At 43.9% G+C, this 19,232-nt stretch overlaps 1 protein-coding gene across 1 annotated transcript in view; it reads right to left on the reverse strand.

The window, feature by feature from the left end:
- The window catches only part of LOC124622985 (juvenile hormone esterase-like), a 37,737-nt gene extending 19,399 nt beyond the window's left edge, over positions 1-18,338 (reverse strand). The window contains exon 1 of the mRNA XM_047148775.1: positions 18,239-18,338. Within this exon, the coding sequence (XP_047004731.1) occupies positions 18,239-18,307 (69 nt within the window). The 5' untranslated portion in view covers positions 18,308-18,338. The remainder of the gene's footprint in view (positions 1-18,238) is intronic.
- Positions 18,339-19,232: the final 894 nt, after the last annotated feature.

Genomic DNA, 19,232 nt, shown 5'->3' on the forward strand with positions numbered 1-19,232 from the left:
ACTTATTATAGAAATGGATATACGAAAGTAAGGATACTAGGAAAATTTTCTCAATACAGTTTCATTTACTCAATTTTTTCGTAGTAATTTCCTCCACATTGAATACACCTCTCCATCCTCAGAAACCAATCCATAAACCAATTCTCCCACGTTTCTCTACAGAGTAAGGCATACTCGTTGTGCCAAACCCTCGGGAGGTCTTTATGACTTGAAAATTGCACTCCTTTCAGCTTCATTTTCATTTGCGGGAACGGCAAGGAGCAAGGCTAGACTGTAATATTCGGTGCTGTGCGGTGAGCTGGAGCGTTGTCGTCATGGAGGAACCAAGTGTCCATCCCTTACTTCGATCGAAGGTTCTTCAAAGACTGGATGACTCTTCGCAGCCACTGCTCAGAGTACCACTTAGCTGTGACTGTCTTCTGTGTGCCCAAAAAAACAGGCTCCACAATTCCACTCGATTTGATAAGAGCAGCTATCATTTTCTTGACATCTTGGGTTGTCGAGTGTTTTGCCATATATCAGCGTCGTACTTGCACGATATTTCGGTAGCGTAACTCGTTACCTTCATCAGGTGTGACCTGAGACTACTCCTCGAGTGGATCGCAGCGAGCGGGCGTGGACCGCAGAGGGAGCGCCTGGTGGAGGGGAAAGGCCACAGGCGTAAATACTGGATCAGGTCCACTCGAGGAGTAGTCTCTGGTCGCACCTGATGAAGGTAACGAGTTACGCTACCGAAATATCGTGCAAGTACGACGCTGATATCTGGCAGAACACGCGACAACCCAAGATGTCATTAGATCGCCGGGAAAGCCTGAAGAATTAAATCATTTTCTTCTTTACTGATCGGGGGTTTTCTGACAGCAACGGGTGTGTCGTCATCTTCAAAGGCCCAAACTTTGTTTTGAGTGTTAGTCGGCACGTCGTAATAGTACAGCCACACCTCTTCACCTCTCACGATCTTATACACATACTGAGATTGTCCCTTAGAATACTTCTTTAACATCTCCCGGCACCAAGTCATTCGTCGTGCCATCTGGCTCTTCCGTCAGTCTATGCGGTAGACAGAGACAAACAAGTTTCTTTACTTGCAAACGATCATGCAGAATCAAACGAAGGGCTGGTGCATTTAGCCCCAAGGTATCCTGCATTCGCTTATAGGTCACTCGCTTGTCATCGTCTAGCATTTACATCACAACATCAATGTTTTCCTCTCAGAGTCCTCCAGAGTGAAAATTCGCCTTTGGAATTCTCTGTACCCCCTGAATACAGTTCTACGATATGGACACACATCACTAAGTGCAAGAGTCAGTTCCTTAAAGTACTGGTCTATGTTTAAACCTCGTTCGAAGTTGTGCCTCAAAACTGCTCGAGTCTCACTTTGTGACCACGATGCCACAGCAAGCACTTCAAACTAACCCTACTAGTGAACCACTTCCCCCACAACTTGGCACAAAGTTTACAATGCAAGTATGAAGTATTCTCAGGACACAGTAACAATGGGCTTCCTGCGACTTATTGCTGCGTCGAATTGCAAAACTTCCATAGCACTGTATGTCTGTCCACATCTCCCCCTAAACTACTAAAAGGACTTCAACCATTGGCACACCTATCACTTAGTGTCTGGAAAGAATCGCTGTATGGGTAAGAACCGCTTCACATACCAAAGGGGCAGGAGTGGGCGAAACACCAGTGTGCCCCACGATGCGCAAATACTTACCATTTACTCATCCTTCATTCAAGAATGAGAGCACTTACCAACAAACTTTACACATAATTTGAAATCTTTATGACACTTTTTCTCACTAATAGCCCTCACATACTGAAGGCAGGAAAAAAGTTATGGCTTACTACATTTTCGTTGTTCACACAGTAAAACTGACGCATAGAGCATGAGGTTTTAACTTATTACGTCTTTACTCCTAACTGTATTCGCACGACACGTTTTGTAGACGGTATTCTCATATATCTCTGAAAGTAAAAGCAAAATTATGTCTTTATCAGACATATGGTTTAGGAGATATTACGTCATAAACACTGAGATGCGTGAAAAACTGCAGCATCATGGCTGACGTCTCAACATATTACATTTTTCCTACTAACTCTGCCCGCAACGTATTAATCAGGCAGTATCCATACAAGTCTCTGAATATACCTATAAAATAATATCATTGTGCAACACGTAGTTCAGGAGATATGATGTCATAAATATAGAGCATCGTAAATATGTGTTTCGAAATTCGCCAGAGAACCAGGTGAAATATGTGTATAGATAGGTATGTAATATGTTAAATATATGTGAAATATTTAACATGCGCGTAAGTGATCAAAGCCAAGGGTAAACAGCTCATCCTAAGCTCCTCGAAGATTTAAGCCAAATGTGGTGCGATCTGGAAAGAAATACTGTTGGTGCAAAAGCGATGAGTCACCTTTTGTGGTGGCAGGGGGAGGGGGGGGGGGCATTTACGTGAAGAGAGAAATGGGGAGGAGGAGATGGACACAGAGAGGGACACGAAGAGGTGGACAGAAAGAGGATCGGAAGGAGATGGACAAGAGAGGAGGGGTGGGGCGGAGGGTGGGAGGGGGAGGAGGAGGTGATCAGAGAGTGTGCTCCCTGCCGCCGTTGGATAAGCAGCTGCCAGCAGCAAGTCGTATACTCTTAGCTCATTTATTTGTTACATAGTTTAATCCTTAATTTCTTTGCGTGTTTTTGGATACTTGCATAGTTTAATTAATAAATTTCGAGCGTATTATAGTATTTGAGAGTTGTAGCATCACGTTTTAGTACCTGAATAGTGTAAAATCGCGCAGTCTAATTATGCCGCCAAACAGTGTGTCAGCAGTGCGCAAGTAGCAGCATTACTGCATTTACTAGGCAATCTTGTATTTTAATAACCGTTTAAATTTTGTGTCGAATTGTTTGTGCTCTCTCTAGATTAGTTCAGACGTTCTTTGTACAACAGTATTTAGCATGCCAATGGGCATCACTGTGGGGGTTTGTCGGGGAATGGCCAGCTCGTCCCACACACACCCCAATGGGACTTCGAACGTGGCTGCCCAGGATACTTCCCACATTGAGGCTGACCCCTGACCCGTGGTATAGTGGGAGGTCGTCTCGAGGTGTGGCAGGGGGCAAAAGACATTCCGGAGGACTGAACGGAAGGCGTCTCCAGTTTGTCTGACGAACCAGTTTCAGGCTCTGTCTCCGGCTGATATTGATCTTCGGCCAGGCATGGCCTGTCCTGTTCCAGAGGTTGCCCCTCAGTCTGCAAGATCCGGGCGGTCGTAGAGGGTGGGCTTACTGGTAGTTGGGAACTCCAACGTCAGGCGCGTGATGCGGCCCCTTAGGGATATGGCAGCAAGGGAGAGGAAGAAAACCAATATGCACTCTGTGTGCATACCGGGGGGAGTCATTCCAGATGTGGAAAGGGTCCTTCCGGATGCCATGAAGGGTACAGGGTGCACACATCTGCAGGTGGTCGCTCATGTCGGCACCAATGACGTGTGTCGCTATGGATCGGAGGAAATCCTCTCTGGATTCCGGCGGCTACCTACATCTACATCTACATCTACATTTATACTCCGCAAGCCACCCAACGGTGTGTGGCGGAGGGCACTTTACGTGCCACCGTCATTACCTCCCTTTCCTGTTCCAGTCGCGTATGGTTCGCAGGAAGAACGACTGTCTGAAAGCCTCCGTTCGCGCTCTAATCCCTCTAATCTTACATTCGTGATCTCCTCGGGAGGCATAGGTAAGGGGAAGCAATATATTCGATACCTCATCCGGAAACGCACCCTCTCGAAACCTGGCGAGCAAGTTACACCGCGATGCAGAGCGCCTTTCTTGCAGAGTCTGCCACTTGAGTTTGTTAAACATCTCCGTAACGCTATCACGGTTACCAAATAACCCTGTGACGAAACGCGCCGCTCTTCTATGGATCTTCTCTATCTCCTCCGTCAACCCGATCTGGTACGGATCCCACACTGATGAGCAATACTCAAGTATAGGTCGAACGAGTGTTTTGTAAACCACCTCCTTTGTTGATGGACTACATTTTCTAAGGACTCTCCCAATGAATGTCAACCTGGCACCCGCCCTACCAACAATTAATTTTATATGATCATTCCACTTCAAATCGTTCCGCATGCATACTCCCAGATATTTTACAGAAGTAACTGCTACCAGTGTTTGTTCCGCTATCGTATAATCATACAATAAATGATCCTTCTTTCTATGTATTCGCAATACATTACATTTGTCTATGTTAAGGGTCAGTTTCCACTCCCTGCACCAAGTGCCGATCCGCTGCAGATCTTCCTGCATTTCGCTACAATTTTCTAATGCTGCAACTTCTCTGTATACTACAGCATCATCCGCGAAAAGCCGCAGGGAACTTCCGACACTATCTACTAGGCCATTTATATATATTGTGAAAGGCAATGGTCCCATAACACTCCACTGTGGCACGCCAGAGGTTACTTTAAGGTCTGTAGACGTCTCTCCATTGATAACAACACGCTGTGTTCTATTTGCTAAAAACTCTTCAATTCAGCCACACAGCTGGTCTGATATTCCGTTGGCTCTTACTTTGTTTATCAGGCGACAGTGCGGAACTGTATCGAACGCCTTCCGGAAGTCAAGAAAAATAGCATCTACCTGGGAGCCTGTATCTAATATTTTCTGGGTCTCATGAACAAATAAAGCGAGTTGGGTCTCACACGATCGCTGTTCCCGGAATCCATGTTGATTACTACATAGTAGATTCTGGGTTTCCAAAAACGACATGATACTCGAGCAAAAAACATGTTCTAAAATTCTACAACAGATCGACGTCAGAGATATAGGTCTATAGTTTTGCGCATCTACTCGACGACCCTTCTTGAAGACTGGGACTACCTGTGCTCTTTTCCAATCATTTGGAACCTTCTGATCCTCTAGAGACTTGGGGTACACGGCTGTTAGAAGGGGGGAAAGTTCTTTTGCGTACTCTGTGTAGAATCGAATTGGTATCCTGTCAGGTCCAGGGGACTTTCCTCTGTTGAGTGATTCCAGTTGCTTTTATATTCCTTGGACACACATTTCGATGTCAGCCATTTTTTCGTTTGTGCGAGGCTTTAGAGAAGGAACTGCAGTGCGGTCTTCCTCTTTGAAACAGCTTTGGAAAAACGTGTTTAGTATTTCAGCTTTACGCGTGTCATCCTCTGTCTCAATGCCATCATCATCCCGGAGTGTCTGGATACGCTGTTTCGAGCCACTTACTGATTTAACGTAAGACCAAAACTTCCTAGGATTTTCTGTCAAGTCGGTACATAGAATTTTACTTTCGAATTCACTGAACGCTTCACGCATAGCCCTCCTTACGCTAATTTTGACATCGTTTAGCTTCTGTTTGTCTGAGAGGTTTTGGCTGCGTTTAAACTTGCAGTGAAGCTCTCTTTGCTTTCGCAGTAGTTTCCTAACTTTGTTGTTGTGCCACGGTGGGTTTTTCCCGTCCCTCACAGTTTTACTCGGCACGTACCTGTCTAAAACGCATTTTACGATTGCCTTGAACTTTTTCCATAAACACTGAACATTGTCAGTGTCGGAACAGAAATTTTCGTTTTGATCTGTTAGGTAGTCTGAAATCTGCCTTCTATTACTCTTGCTAAACAGATAAACCTTCCTCCCTTTTTTTTATATTCCTATTAACTTACATATTCTGGGATGCTGCAACGGCCTTATGATCACTGATTCCCTGTTCTGCACATACAGAGTCGAAAAGTTCGGGTCTGTTTGTTATCAGTAGGTCCAAGATGTTATCTTCACGAGTCAGTTCTCTGTTTAATTGCTCGAGGTAATTTTCGGGTAGTGCACTGAGTATAATGTCACTCATTGCTCTGTCGCTGCCAACCGTCCTAAACATCTGAGTGTCCCAGTCTATATCTGGTAAATTGAAATCTCCACCTAAGACTATAACATGCTGAGAAAATTTATGTGAAATGTATTCCAAATTTTCTCTCAGTTGTTCTGCCACTAATGCTGCTGAGTCGGGAGGTCGCTAAAAGGAGCCAATTATTAACCTAGCTCGATTGTTGAGTGTAACCTCCACGCATAATAATTCACAGGAACGATCCACTTCTACTTCACTACAGGATAAACTACTACTAACAGCGACGAACACTCCACCACCGGTTGCATGCAATCTATCCTTTCTAAACACCGTCTGTACCTTTGTAAAAATTTCGGCAGAATTTATCTCTGGCTTCAGCCAGCTTTCTGTACCTATAACGATTTCAGCTTCGGTGTTTTCTATCAGCGCTTGAAGTTCCGGTACTTTACCAACGCAGCTTCGACAGTTTACAATTACAATACCGATTGATGCTTGGTCCCCGCATGTCCTGACTTTTCCCCGCACCCGTTGAGGCTGTTGCCCTTTCTGTACTTGCCCAAGGCGATCGAACCTAAAAAACCGCCCAGCCCACGCCACACAATCCGTGCTACCCGTGTAGCCGCTTGTTGCGTGTAGTGGACTCCTGATCTATCCAGCGGAACCTGAAACCCCACCACCCTATGGCGCAAGTCGAGGAATCTGCAGCCCACACGGTCGCAGAACCGTCTCAGCCTCTGATTCAGACCCTCCACTCGGCTCTGTACCAAAGGTCCGCAGTCAGTCCTGTCGACGATGCTGCAGATGGTGAGCTCTGCTTTCATCCCGCTAGCGAGACTGGCAGGCTTCACCAAATCAGATAGCCACCGGAAGCCAGAGAGGATTTCCTCCGATCCATAGCGACACACATCATTGGTGCCGACATGAGCGACCACCTGCAGATGGGTGCACCTTGTACCCTTCATGGCATCCGGAAGGACCCTTTCCACATCTGGAATGACTCCCCCCGGTATGCACACGGAGTGCACATGGGTTTTCTTCCCCTCTCTTGCTGCCATATCCCTAAGGGGCCCCATTACGCGCCTGACGTTGAAGCTCCCATTTACCAGTAAGCCCACCCTCTGCGACTGCCCGGATCTTGCAGACTGAGGGGCTACCTCTGGAACAGGACAAGCAGCCATGTCAGGCGGAAGATCAGTATCAGCCTGAGACAGAGCCTGAAACCGGTTCGTCAGACAAACTGGAGAGGCCTTCCGTTCAGCCCTCCGGAATGTCTTTCGCCCCCTGCCACACCTTGAGACGACCTCCCACTCAACCACAGATGACGGATGAGCCTCAATGCGGGCCGTATCCCGGGCAACCACAGTCGTAGTCTGATCGGGGGATGCGTGGGACGAGCTGGCCGTCCCCGACAAACCCCCATCCGGACCACCACAGTGATGCCCATTGGCAACAGCCTCAAGCTGTGTGACCGAAGCCAACACTGTCTGAAGCTGGGAGCGAAGGAATGCCAACTCAGCCTGCATCCGAACACAGCAGTTGCAGTCCCTATCCATGCTAAAAGCTGTTGTGCAAAGAACGTCTGAACTAATCTACTGAGAGCGCAAAAAAATCGACACAAAATTTAAACGGTTATTAAAATACAAGATTGCCTAGTAAGTGCAGTAATGCTGCTACTTGCGCGCTGCTGACACACTGCTCGGCGGCGGAAGGAGACTACGCGATTTTACACTATTGAGGTACTAAAACGCGATGCTACAACTCTCAAATACTATAATACGCCCGAAATTTATGAATTAAACAATGCAAGTACCAGAAACACGCAAAGAAATTAAGAATTAAACTATGTAACAAATGAGTGAGCTAGGAGTATACGACTTGCTGCTTCAGCTGGTTATCCAATGGCGGCACGGAGCGCCGGCCGGAGTGGCCCTGCGGTTAAAGGCACTGCAGTCTGGAACCGCGCGACCGATACGGCCGCAGGTTCGAATCCTACCTCGGGCATGGATGTTTGTGATGTCCTTAGGTTGGTTAGGTTTAACTAGTTCTAAGTTCTAGGGGACTAATGACCTCAGCAGTTGAGTCCCATAGTGCTCAGAGCCATTTAAACCATTTCGAGCGGCACGGAGCACACTGATTTGTTGAAGACTGCCAATCTCGATAGTAAGATGAAAGCAGAGCTCACCATCTGCAGCATCGTCGACAGGACTGACTGCGGACCTTTGGTACAGGGCCGAGTGGAGGGTCTGAATCAGAGGCTGAGACGGTTCTGCGACGGTGTGGGCTGCAGATTCCTCGACTTGAGCCGTAGGGTGGTGGGGTTTCGGGTTCCGCTGGATAGGTCAGGAGTCCACTACACACAGCAGGCGGCTACACAGGTAGCAGGGGTTGTGTGGCGTTGACTGGGCGGTTTTTTAGGTTAGATGGCCTCGGGCAAGTACAGAAAGGGCAACAGCCTCAAAGGGTGCACGGCAAAGTCAGGACATGCGGGGACCAAGCAGCAGTCGGTATTGTAATTGCGAACTGTCGAAGTTGCGTTGGTAAAGTACCGAAAGTTCAAGCACTATAGAAAGCACCGAAGATGAAATCATTATAGGTACGGGAAGCTGGCTGAAGCTAGAGGTAAATTCTGCCGAAATTTTTACAAACGCACAGACGGTGTTTAGAAAGGATAGATTGTATGCAACCGGTGGTGGCGTGTTTGTCGCTGTTAGTAACAGTTTATTCTGTAGTGAAATAGAAGTGGATAGTTCCTGTGAATTATTATGGGTGGAGGTTACACTCAACAACCGAGCTAGGTTAATAATTGGCTCCTTATAGCGACCTCCCGACTCAGCAGCATTGGTGGTAGAACAACTGAGAGAAGATCTTGAACACATTTCACGTAAATTTCCTCAGGATGTTGTAGTCTTAGGTGGAGATTTCAATTCACCAGATATAGAATGGGACCCTCAGTTGTTTAGGACGGTTGGCTGGGACAGAGCATCGAGTGACATTATACTCAGTGCACTATCCGAAAATTACCTCGAGCAATTAAACAGAGAACCGACTCGGGGAGATAACGTCTTGAACCTACTGATAACAAAGAGACCCGAACTTTTCGACTTTGTAAGCGCAGAACAGGGAATCAGTGATCATAAGGTCGTTGCAGCATCCCTGAAAATGGAAGTAAATAGGATTATAAAAAAGGGAGGAAGGTTTATCTGTTTAGCAAAAGTGATAGGAGGCAGATTTCAGACTACCTAACAGATCAAAACGAAACTTTCTGTTCCGACAGTGACAATGTCGAGTGTTTATCGAAAAAGTTGAGGGCAGTCGTAAAATGCGTTTTAGACAGGTACTTGCCAAACTGTGAGGGACGGGAAAATCCCACCGTGGTTCAAGAACAAAGTTGGGAAACTACTGCGAAAGCAAAGAGAGCTTCACTGCAAGTTTAAACGCAGACAAAACCTCTCAGACAAACAGAAGCTAAACAATTCATTGGGAGAGTCCTTAGAAAATGTAGTCCTTCAACAAAGAAGGTCGCTTACAAAACATTCGTTCGACCTATACTTGAGTATTGCTCATCAGTGTGGGATCCGTACCAGGTCGGATTGACAGAGGAGATAGTGAAGATCCAAAGAAGAGCGGCGCGTTTCGTCACAGGGTTATTTGGTAAGCGTGATAGCGTTTCGGAGATGTTTACCAAACTCAAGTGGCAGACTCTGTAAGAGAGGCGCTCTGCATCGCGGTGTAGCTTGCTGTCCAGATTTCGAGTGGGTGCGTTTCTGGATGAGGTATCGAATATATTGCTTCCCCCTACTTATACCTCCAGAGGATATCACGAATGTAAAATTAGGGAGATTCCAGCGCGCACGGAGGCTCTCCGGCAGTCGTTATTTTCGTGAGCCATACGCGACTGGAACAGGAAAGGGAGGTAATGCCAGTGGCACGTGGAGTGCCCTCTGCCACACACCGTTGGGTGGCTTGCGGAGCATAAATGTAGATGTAGATGTAGAGAGGGGATGGATAAAAATGATGCGATTGACACAGAGGGGAGCGTGGGAGATGGGGAAAAAAGACTGAAAGGAGGAGATGAACTAATGGAATATTGGAATAAATACGTTCACGGGAAATGCTGACCACTCAACTAGTTAATAATTAAGAAGGAACTGGCAAATTTTCAGTCTAGAAATCGCCTTCTCCTAAAGATACATCTTTTAATTAATGCTGAATAATGGTGACGGATGAAATGCTTTTGACTTTTGACGATTCTCAATACAATTTTAGTAGTCAATGTGAATTACATGATGCCTTCTCCAAACTCACTCTCTTTTAGTGGAGAGTGGGCGACTACAATCCCCCGATCCTCGATGGGTACTACTTCAAAATTATGTTTACTGAGCATGTAAGGTGCTCTTATGGGAACGCAGGTCAGGCATTCACCAGCACGCCCAACAGTAGCTGATACTACAGCTACAAAATAACGCTGTTTTCGTCACAGACACTCATTAGTATACTTTTTTAACCTCAGCTGGCTGTACGTTAGCTTCAGAACCAGCTCTCTATTACCAATCTTACAGGGCAAAATAATTCTCAAACACGAAATAAACTACTCGTGTGAGTAAAAGAAGACAGTCTGAAAATAAATCTGGACGAAATTCTATAGCTAAGGAAGAACGAAAACTATAAATCAATTAAATGTTTTGTGTGGTGTTCAACTCGAAAACTGGTTAGCTCCAGTTCTTCGCACATTCTGTGCATCTTGGGGAGAACTCACTGTCCTGCTTATGCTGCTTTTATTTTTCAAACAAACACTTTATTTCATGCTTTTCTCCTCTTAGCTAACTTCCTGCCTTTGGACATTTTCAAACTATCTGGTAGTGAAACAAATGACAGGAGTTACAGCTGCTTCAAGAATGGTAAAATAAAGTTAAAAATGTATAAAAAAAATTATATATATCTACGTGAAAGGGAAAAACTGTATACACATATCTTATTTTCCACACAACAGTGTTGAGGAAACGCCATCTGATGGTATCCCTAATACACGTTGCTTATGAACATGGTTGTAACGGGAACGAACTGTATACACATTACTAGTTTGCAAAACTCACATCTTCATCTCTGAATAACTGCTGCAACCAAAATCCATTTCAGCTTGCTAACCATATTCATACCTAGGTCTCCCTCTAAAATTTTTACTTCCGCATTTCCCTTCATTATGAGACTGTGTATTCATTGAGGTTTCACAATATGTCTTATCAACCGAAGCCTTCTTTTAATCAAGATGTATTATTTTCCCCAATTCAATGCACTACTTCCTCCTAAATTTTTCGATCTACCATTCATTCTGCATCATTCCTTCAAAAGCGATTGTCCTCCTGCCTGAACCGCTTATCGTCCATGACTCACTTACGTACAATGCTACACTCCAGAAAAATACCTTCAGACAGTACTCCCTAGCACCTAAGAGTAAATTTACACTGGATGTTAAGAAATTGCTCTTTTTAAAATATGCTTTTCATGCTAGAGCCACTTGGCGTTCTCCCTTCTGTTCCGTCCACCATCAGTTGTTTCCCAAATAGCAAAACTCCTGTACTATTCTTAGTATCTAATTTGCTAATCTAATTGTCTCAACTTCTCCCGATTTTGATGGACTTCTACCAATTTGTAAGGCTCCAGTATCACTGCTTGGGAATTTTCTTGTCGATACTTTATAATCGAGATTTATCAATCTGTTATCACAAACCTCCTTCTTCTCGATTAGAATTATTACATTCTTCTTGAAGCCCTAAGATATTTCGCCTGTCTGAGATACCTGCTTGCCTCGACTGTCAGTGCTCTGTCAAACGCTTCTCGCAATATTATTTCTCTCATCTCATCTGCCTCTACTTCCTCTTCCCATTCCATAGTATTGCTTTCAAGTTCATTTCCCTTGCACAGCCATTCTATACATTCCTTCTACCTTTAAGCTTTTCCATCATCGCCTAATCTGCTTTGCCATGTGAGCTCCCGATATTTATGCAGCTGCTTCTCCTATCTTGAAAGGCCTCTTTAATTTTCCTGTAGGAGATATCTATATTTCCCCTGGTGATACATGTTTCTATGTCTTTGAGTTTGTCCTGCAGTCGTTCCTAATAATCCATTTGGCATTTCATATCAATTTCATTTTTAAAAGTCTGTAATCTGTGTCACCTGCTTCATTTGCTCCTTTTTCACATTTTCTCCGTTCATAAACTAGATTGAGTACTTGCGTGTTATACAGAGAGATTTCTCTTGTGATCCTTTGCTACCTTCACCATTTCATCTCTCAAAGACATCCAGTCATCTTCTATCGTATTCCTTTCTCAGGTTCCAGTGTACCATAGGCTAATTCTCCCCCTGAAACTCTCTTCAACATCTGGTTCTCTGAGTTTATCCAGGTTATACAACATCTAATTCGTACCTTTTTGCATTTTCTTCTGTTTTACTCCGCGATTCATAAATAAGAAACTATTATCAGGGTCCCCAGCAAACGTGTTACTGTTTAAAATAGGGTTTCTAAATCTCTGTTTTACCATTATTCAATCAATCTGAAATCTTCCAGTGTCTCCACGCCTCTTCCATGTGTATATTCTTCTTTCGTGATCCTTTAAATAAGTACTGGCGATGATTAAATTACGCTCTGGGCAAATTCTACCAGGCTGCTCCTTCTTTTACTTTTCCCCCAGTCCATGTTATCCTACTACTTTATTTTCTTTTTCTGTTCGTAATATCGAAATTCAGTCACACATCACAAATTTTCCTCTACTTTAACAATCTGAATAATTTCTTTTATCTCATGATGCATTCTTTAAATCATTATTAGACCTATTCCTCCTGCGGCTGTTTATGTGTTGATAATCCTGTTGTCACCAGACCATAAGTCCTGTTTTCCTATCACCACATTTCACAAATTCCCAGTACATGTAACTTCAACCTAACAATTTATCTTTTTAAATTTTCTAAGCTACATATCAGATTAAGCGATGTAACATTCCACGCTCCTACCCGTAGAATTCCTGTTTTGTTTTTTCTTGTTGAGGATGGAATACTATCTAAAAAAAATCTTCCGTTGCACAGAAACTATGCAGTAGAAACCTAATGGATCACAAAGTATTCACGCAAGAAGGCAACATGACGTGTATTGATCTCAGCAAATTACCTGACTACAGACACGGTGCCGCAGTTAGGACATCCTAAATATATCAAGAACGTGTGTATACGAGGGATATTCAAATAGTAAGTCTGCTGTGACCATAATGGGCTGTGTTTTATTTGTTTTTGTTTTTTTTCTTTCGATTTTGAACGTTGGCCACACTGAGTAGTAGAGGTGGAGGGGAATCCCCTCACCAAAACTAGCGTCGCAGGCACGCGGTAGTTCGTAAATTCAAATTCTAGTGTCGAGTTGTTTGAATCATGTTGGTAACAAATCCCACCAAGAGCGAGGCAAGTGCTGTGAGCCGCTTCCGACTCGCGAGAAGAATAACACCTACTGTAACTTTTTCGTTAAAAAACGGTTTGTGGCGAAGGTGTTACGAACAGAACTAGTGTGTTTAAGTGGTGTAGGTAGCTTAGTGTCGGAAGAAAAAAAGTTCATGACGATTCATGACGACCAGAGGAGTGGAAGACCTTCCATTTTGACTTATGAGTTGCTGCAAAAAACGAGGAACACCTCCGACTGACAGTGGATGAAATTTCTACGATGTTTCCACAACTATGCAGAACTCTCTTGTAGCAGACATTCACATAAACGCGGGGATACCAAAAACTTTGATCAAGATGGGCTCCAAAGCAGTTGAATGAGCGGCACGAGAAAAATCGGGTCAGTAGACCGGCAAATTTCTTCAGCAACTCGAATTGGAAGGTGAGGTTTTTCTGAGCTATTGATAACTGTACATGAAACAAGTGTGGCTCGTTACACGCCTGAGATGGAAAGACAGTCGTCACAAGGGGATCACACCAATGTCTCACCTGCCAAATACTTCAGAACCACAGTTTGGGTAAAAAAAAATTATGGCCTCTGTGTTTTGGGACCGAATAGATATCATTTTGGTCGAATTTCTGCCTCATAGTGAGACCATAAATGCACAACGATATGACGAGGCTTTAAAAGACTCAGAAGGAGCATTCGAAACGAAAGGAGAGGAATGCTGACAAGAGGAGTGTGCTTGCTGCACGGCAACGCTCGTCCACATACTGACTTAACCACTAAGACGCTCTTTGACTCAGTTCAAAACTTACCCTAAATACATTTATGCTAACAAATATAAAAATCTAGTACTCTTACTTTCTGAATGTGCATCGTATTCTAAATTACGGTTTTTGGTATGAGGGACAATGGCACGAATTTTAGGACGTACGCATAATTTTTTGTTTATAAATGTTAAGTTGTGACAGGCACCTACTTTCTCTTAATGGCACTATATACTTTTCCCTGTAGCATTATAAAGAACTATCTGTTCGGACTTTAACGGTATAAAATATCTAGAACTTGATAAAATAGTAACAAGATAAAAGCGCCAGCGTCGTGAGAAAAGGTCCCACAAACGTCTGCATTACTGTATCAGATGTAGACAAACATCAAATTCAGATAAGGTTCGAGTGTTTATGACTAAGACTGTCATATCAAGTGCTGAAGATGTTGACTTGGAGCAGTGACACATGCTACAAACCGATTCTGAGCAGACAATACTGGTCGTCGAATTTCGTCTGGAGGTATCGGAACACACTTCCCTTTTGTACGGCTTTCCGAGCGTTAGAGAGTCTTTAGCGTTCACTCATAAACGTCATGTTTCAATTTTCCAAACAGTACATCTCTGGTGAGAGTCGAGGATGTCTTGTTTTCCGAATGACCGATCCAACCATTTCCAAATGTCTTGTAAGGAAGTCTCCAATCTTGTGTGCGGTAGTATATCTGTTAGGAACTGCAGATCTTACTGTTGACAGTAACGTCAATCAAACAGTTATCATTTATGCTGTTTGGACTGTTCTCACACATTTTTCACTCTCCGAGTTTCTGGACATCTTTCCCAAAAGTAAATTTCTTCGCAGAAAGGGATTCTGTTACACCAGAAAATATTATTAGTTTGTGTTAGAATGTACACGGAAGCTTAACACAGTTATATAGCAGACCTCCAAACTTGGAAGATAAACTGATTTAAATAATGTGATTCTTGAGTTTCTCCCGGCGTATTTGATAATCAAAATATCCACGGGTATGCTGCCGGTCTATAGTGTCCAACGGGCACAATATTTCGGCGATCAAACATGTCGCCATCATCAGGTGAACTGACGGACTGAGCTCCTGTGAACGTGCCGGCACGGAGATCCGTACGTATAGTTGTGACGACCACGGCGGACAGAGCCATCACACCGACGTCATCTCAGACGCCGTCGCAATCTGTTCCACCGCGCGACCGTGGCGCTGGGCGCGGACGGCGGAGGGAGCGCGCCGCGGGCGGAGGGTATTTAAACCGGCCGCCGCCGCGACCGAACCCAGTTCCCTCTGAGCAGCCATAGCGTACGGATCTCCGTGCCGGCACGTTCACAGGAGCTCAGTCCGTCAGTTCACCTGATGATGGCGACATGTTTGATCGCCGAAATATTGTGCCCGTTGGACACTATAGACCGGCAGCATACCCGTGGATATTTTGATGATTTAAATAAATTCAGATGTCTGAAATGATAATTCTTGTTGCTTTAAAATATTATCTTGGTGGATTCCTTAGTACGCAAAACGCAGAAACAAGAGATGCACTCTCTTCTTTACCCTGTTCTCGAACCATCACCCAAAGAATGCAATAATTGGTGCACGGTACATATTTACGGAAAAATCTTACTACATGTTGCCAGAGAGCTTCAATGTCGGAAATTAGAAACATCATTTTATGTGCACAACACGGCTGAACGCTTTTGTCAAAGATAGCACTCCAACTTTGGAAAATAGTGGATCACAACGATGAACCAAAACATTTTGATCACCTTCTCAATAGCTTGATTATCCGTCCTTGGAACTAAATACTTCATCGATTCTGCGTATCAGGCGTCCGACAGTTTGTTGATAGGTTTGTGGTATCGGACGTCTATGCATAGATAATGGACTGCTGACTTTCGCACGTGGTGATGGCGTCCGATAGCGACCCATATTGGTTCCATAGGATTTACGTCAGCCGAATTTGTTCTCCGATACAGCAATTTGAGTTCACAATAACGCTCCTCAAACCACTGCAGCACGTTTCTGGCTCCGAGACACGGACAATTACACTGCTGAAATACGACATCCTCGTCGGGGGAGACATCAAGCATGAAGGGACAGCAGGTTGTTCGCAGCTGTTAGCGTGTCTTGGATCACTATCACAGGGTCCATTCCAGTGAAGGAGAATCTCTCCCACAGCATAATACTGTTCCCACCAGTCTGCGTGCGTGGCGCGCTGCACGTTTCGAGTCGCCGTTCACCTTGATGAAGAACTTTGTGGAGATGACCATAAACCTAGTGTAGCAATAATGTCATTCACCCGAAGAGCCAACGCGGTTCCACTGACCGGCGGTCGAATCCCAATGGTTCCGTGCCCATTGCAGTTGTAAATGATGTTGGGTGAACATGTGAACATGCAGGGGTGCTCTGATGCGAATCTCTATGTTCAACAATGTACGATAAACGGTGTGCTCTGAAACACTTGCGCGTGCACCAGCATCGTGCTCTTTCGGCAGAGATGCCACAGATCACCATCTGTCCTACTTTACAGAGCAGAGAAGCTAGCGACCCCCTCGCTCTGTGAACGGTTGTGAACGTCGAACTATTTAGCACCTAGTGGTATTTTCATTGTTCTAGATTTTTCCGTAAATGCTCACGACAGTAGCACGTGAACATTCGACCAGATTTCGAGATACTTGTTCACATGCTCTGCGTAGTAATAATCTGCCCTGTGTCAAAGTGGTTTATCTCAATGGGTTTCCACATTTGCAGGCATATCTTCGCTGCGGTGATCTCACGTCCGTGTCTGCTCCGCTTACATACTCTTTATACATTTCACGTGCCCACAACTCCACCAGACGGCATCCAACGTCGCGATGGGCAGTAGTCATAATGTTTTTTGGGCTTATCAGTGTATATGAAATCACTTGTAATTGTGGCAATTTCTAGATACGTCGGTCTGGCGGGGGCATATGCACCCGCTTGAAGGAACACAACAGAAGTTGGAAACTTAGGAAAGATGACACTACTTTCGCAGACCACGTGCTTAAAGAAGGCCACAACTAAAAGTTGAAACACGATGTATTACACCACGTCCATAAGGTAATGGAGATGCACTACCTGGAAATAATTGAAATTAATAAACGTATATTCTTCACCCGAAGCCTAGTAATGAATGACGAGACACAGTTCATATATTCACTACTTCTGACTGCAGATACTACTCATAATCCCGCCCAGGCCATGTTGTACCACTCTTACGCGCAGACCCCATTTTCCTCTGTTTGAATACTATAATTTCCCTTGCTGTACGAAAAAATTTTACTTTGTATAACTACAGCTGCTTCACTTACCTGCTTAATCTCACTAGTTTCGTATAACCACAGCTGCTTCACTTACCTGCTTAATCTCACTAATAATCTTATTTGCTTATAATTTAGAACCTGTTAAAGGAAAAGTTATTGTATTCAGCCACGCCTTTGGAGCACTTTACCAAAGTTTATTGTTCAATTTATTTTCTTCTATGAACAATTTTGTAATTTGTATAAAGTTCATTAGTTAGTGTTTCATTTATTTTATGTAAGCCAAATAATCATACATCTCATTTCCACTGAAATAACACCTCTAGTTTTATTCCCAAATCAACATTAACATTTCTCATCTCTGAAAATGGGGATATTCTACAGGTGCACTAGTTTAAAATCTTTGATCCCAGAAAATTTCATTGCACCACATACTTATCTTTGTACCTGATGATGGCGTAAAAACGAAAAACCGGTTTGTGGAATCTCGTAGAATATAACACCAGTGTTGTGTGTGTTTTGATTCATAATGTGTAAAATATTGTACTTAAAACCGAGAACTGTCAATCAATGCGACAATACCTTCCTTTCTCGTCAGAGAGCATAACACTTCTCGTGCTTAAGGCAGAAGGAAGTGAGGTTATGCTTTAAGGTCTCGTTCATGTTCAGACTATAATTCATATATCTTGCTCTTGAACTATACGAGAATGAGGAAGAAAATTGGTCGTGATTTCGTTTTCAGGAGCAACACCAGAGGAATATTTGAACATCGATCCATCCTCGCTACGAGGATGAAAGTTTATGGTGTATCAACCATAATGATACCTCTCTTATGTTCGTTCCTAATGCAACTTGGATGTATTAGTAGTACTTACATCACATGGCAGGGCAGGAAAAACTGCTACAATGGCAGCCAGCAACCAGTGGAAATCCACACTCTTCATTTGTGTACTTGTATCGTGCTGCAGGGTGCAAACGCTCACGTGCGTTCACCTTACAGCCTTTTATTCAATTTCCCAAAATCTACACATTCAGAAACAGATTGTGGGAAACGATGAATAGCTCTTCTACTAAAAGATAGGGAACTAGATGCTCCGATAATGCAGTTGTTTTCGTTCAGCAATCACGCTCATCTTTAATGTCGCTCTCATCTCGAAATAATCATCTGAACACTATCTTGAAAAACTGTGGGAATACCGAAGAACACCACAAACTCAAATAACATGAGGTCATCACCGATCTTTGGTCACGTAGATGTAATCTAAGTGGAACCACACGGAAGTGTGTTGTAGTTTTGAATTACATTGTCAGGAAAAGCTGTTACGCATTTTTTTTTTTTTTAATGAGAAGCTTCAGATATGATAATTCACAATCAACTGTACCCATTTTAAGAATATCTTTGAGGTTTACTTGACCTATTGTCAAACATTTTTCTTCAACAGCACATACTGCAACGTAAAATTAGAGTCAATGGGAAAGCAGAGATAGCTACATGCAAAATTGAAAGGCAAGCAACTTTTTTCTAACAATAAAAATATGAATGAGGTCAAAACAGTGGAAAGGCACCCATATAAGAATCGAAAGCTACACATTACCACCCAAGAATCCAAAAACCAAACAAACAGAAACCCTTATGGTCTTGCGTGAAATACTCAACGGATCAAACTCGGTCGTCTGAAACCTCGGTGCTCATGGTGATAGCGAAGTGGATCGGTTGACTAACCAGCGTAACGTTTACCTCACAGGCGTCCGTTTAGGTACTTCAAGGGGGAGGGAGACCGTATGGAGAGACACGTGGTGGGTAACAGCCCTGTGGAACTGATGAAGTGCATACTCGACTTCATTTCAGAGGATGTTAGATGTTTCTCT

This window comes from Schistocerca americana, chromosome 7, assembly GCF_021461395.2.
Source record: "Schistocerca americana isolate TAMUIC-IGC-003095 chromosome 7, iqSchAmer2.1, whole genome shotgun sequence".
NCBI classification, from domain to species: Eukaryota; Metazoa; Arthropoda; class Insecta; order Orthoptera; family Acrididae; genus Schistocerca; species Schistocerca americana.